General features: G+C 40.5%; 1 protein-coding gene across 1 annotated transcript; it reads right to left on the reverse strand.

Moving 5' to 3' along the window:
* Nucleotides 1-503: 503 nt before the first annotated feature.
* On the reverse strand, nucleotides 504-1,866 carry LOC110297385 (hemoglobin subunit beta-2). The gene is made up of 3 exons (XM_029479627.1): nucleotides 1,728-1,866; nucleotides 1,389-1,611; nucleotides 504-764 (listed from the first exon to the last, which is right to left on the reverse strand). The coding sequence occupies exons 1-3, from the start codon at nucleotides 1,817-1,819 to the stop codon at nucleotides 636-638; spliced, it is 444 nt and encodes a 147-aa protein (XP_029335487.1). The 5' UTR covers nucleotides 1,820-1,866; the 3' UTR covers nucleotides 504-635.
* Nucleotides 1,867-2,262: the final 396 nt, after the last annotated feature.

Here is a 2,262-nt window from a genome sequence, read left to right on the forward strand (position 1 = left end):
GATAGATAGATAGATAGATAGATAGATAGATAGATAGATAGATAGATAAAAGAAAAGAGTGATGGATACTTGAGGCAAGAGAAATTAGACTGAAGTCTCTGAGATACTAGATAACAAGCAGAAAAACAAGGGGCATTTGTGAGAAAAATTAGAACAATACAGAAACAATAAAACATAGTATAAGTCTATGCAGTAAATTAAACCCCTATTTGACTTCTTTTTCTGAGAAATGGATGTCAGGGAAGGTTGCTGACGGAATAGCCACTTACTATCTCACCACTTATCACAAAGCTGCAGAAGTCAATTACCAGGAAGTCAAAGTGAATACCTTGTTTCTGAACTCTCACTTCTTCTTTGGTATTTTATCCTTGAATGGTTTTAACTGAAATAGAATGACATGACTTTTACCCTCACTTCCATCCCTCCAGCATGCCCCAACTGCTTTATATAATAAATATTTCACATTAATCCTTGCAAGAAACACGAGTAATTAAAACACAGAATTGAGATGACAGTAAATATCATTTATTAGATAAAAGCTAGATGCCCAAAGGTCTTCATCATTTCCCCACAATTGACAGTTTTTCTCTAGGGGACATATAACCTTTGTGCATAGACAATAGCAGGAAATGGGCTTAGTGGTACTTGTGAGCCAGGGCAGTGGCCACTCCAGCCACCACCTTCTGGAAGGCAGCCTGTGCATCAGAGGTGAACTCCTTGCCCAGGTGGTGGCCCAGCACAATCACGATCGAATTGCCCAGGAGCTGTGGGAAGACAGAAGAGGCATCAATATGAAGTAGAGCAACAATACAAGATGCTGAAGGCCGATTTCAAATGGAATTTACAGTTATAATCTTCAAAGATAGGTAAAATGGCAGCTGGGTTCTATTGGTCAATTTTGATAAGAATTATTCTATGAAAAAATAATAAATAAAAAATTAAAAAATAATTATTCTATGACAGACAAAATTTAGCCGCAAAATATAGTCTTCCTTATTGTCCTAGCCTAAAAGCCAATTATTGCCCTATAATTCATTTGAACTGTGGAAAGAATCAGAGAATCATTTATCTTTTTGTCCTCAGAGTAAGATACCAGGATATATTTGAAAAGAAAATAGAAAGTAGATAAAAGATGCACTTTAAAACTGCAACTGAAAATTAAAACTTAACCAAGAAAGAGGAAATGACAACACAGAAGAACAGAGTGAGAGGGAGCAGTGATTCTGAGTAGAGAATAAAATATTCGAACTCTAGTCAACACTCCACAATTCACATCCACACACCATCAGAGAAACTGCTCCCTAGAATCGCTTCCCCTTTCCTTCTGATAGGAAGGTAGAGCAGAATAGCCAGGGGAAGGAAACCCAGGAGGTGCCCATCAGACTCACCTTGAAGTTCTCAGGATCCACATGCAGCTTGTCGCAGTGGAGCTCACTGAGGCTGGCAAAGGTGCCCTTGAGGTTGTCCAGGTTTTTCAGGCCATCGTTAAAGGCAGTTATCACCTTCTTGCCATGGGCCTTCACCTTGGGATTACCCATGATAGCAGAGGCAGAGGATAGGTCTCCAAAGCTATCAAAGTACCTCTGGGTCCAAGGGTAGACAACCAGCAGCCTAAAAAGGGAAACATAGACAGGGGACACTGAAAGTTAGTGCCTGCTGGAAAGCAGACCTCTGTCTCCAAGCACCCAACTTCTACTTGTGAGCTGCCTTGTAACTTGGATACCAACCTGCCCAGGGCCTCACCACCAACTTCATCGGGATTCACCTTTGCCCACATGCAAGAGACAGCAGCCTTCTCAGCATCAGTCAGGTGCACCATGATGTCTGTTTCTGAGTTGCAAGTCAACAGAACAGAATCAGAAGCAAACGTAAGAAGCAACTGACCCTGCTCAGCTTTATATACCAATGCTGGCTCCTGCTCATTCTGTCCTCTCTGAGAAGATTGGCCAATGCCAGGGTGTTACCCTGCAGGGTGAGGCTTCAGAGATGACAACCATATTTACACAGGGTGGTTATGGCACAGGCTTAAGACATTTGAGTTCTGGGTCTCACTCTGAGTAGTGTCTGTTCTTATCCTTGCAGCTAATTCTGTTTCTAAAACATCTTCTTTAAATACTGTATTTTTGAATTCTTGCACCAATAACATAGCTTGTCTGTTCGATATTATCTCTTCAATCTTGTTTACTACACAAGTAAAAAATTAAAACACATTATACATCAGAAAATTTGCCTGTTTTGTTTTGTTTTGATCTGGGTTTGTTG

The sequence above is a fragment of the Mus caroli genome, chromosome 7 (genome assembly GCF_900094665.2).
Source record: "Mus caroli chromosome 7, CAROLI_EIJ_v1.1, whole genome shotgun sequence".
Classification (NCBI taxonomy): Eukaryota; Metazoa; Chordata; class Mammalia; order Rodentia; family Muridae; genus Mus; species Mus caroli.

Excerpts from the sequence above, each read along its gene's own strand:
- LOC110297385 (XM_029479627.1), bottom strand. The coding sequence starts at position 1,819 with ATGGTGCACCTGACTGATGCTGAGAAGGCTGCTGTCTCTTGCATGTGG. Across the intron at positions 1,612-1,727 it reads GGTGGTGAGGCCCTGGGCAG|GCTGCTGGTTGTCTACCCTT; the intron begins GTTGGTATCCAA and ends TTCCCTTTTTAG. Across the intron at positions 765-1,388 it reads TGGATCCTGAGAACTTCAAG|CTCCTGGGCAATTCGATCGT; the intron begins GTGAGTCTGATG and ends GTCTTCCCACAG.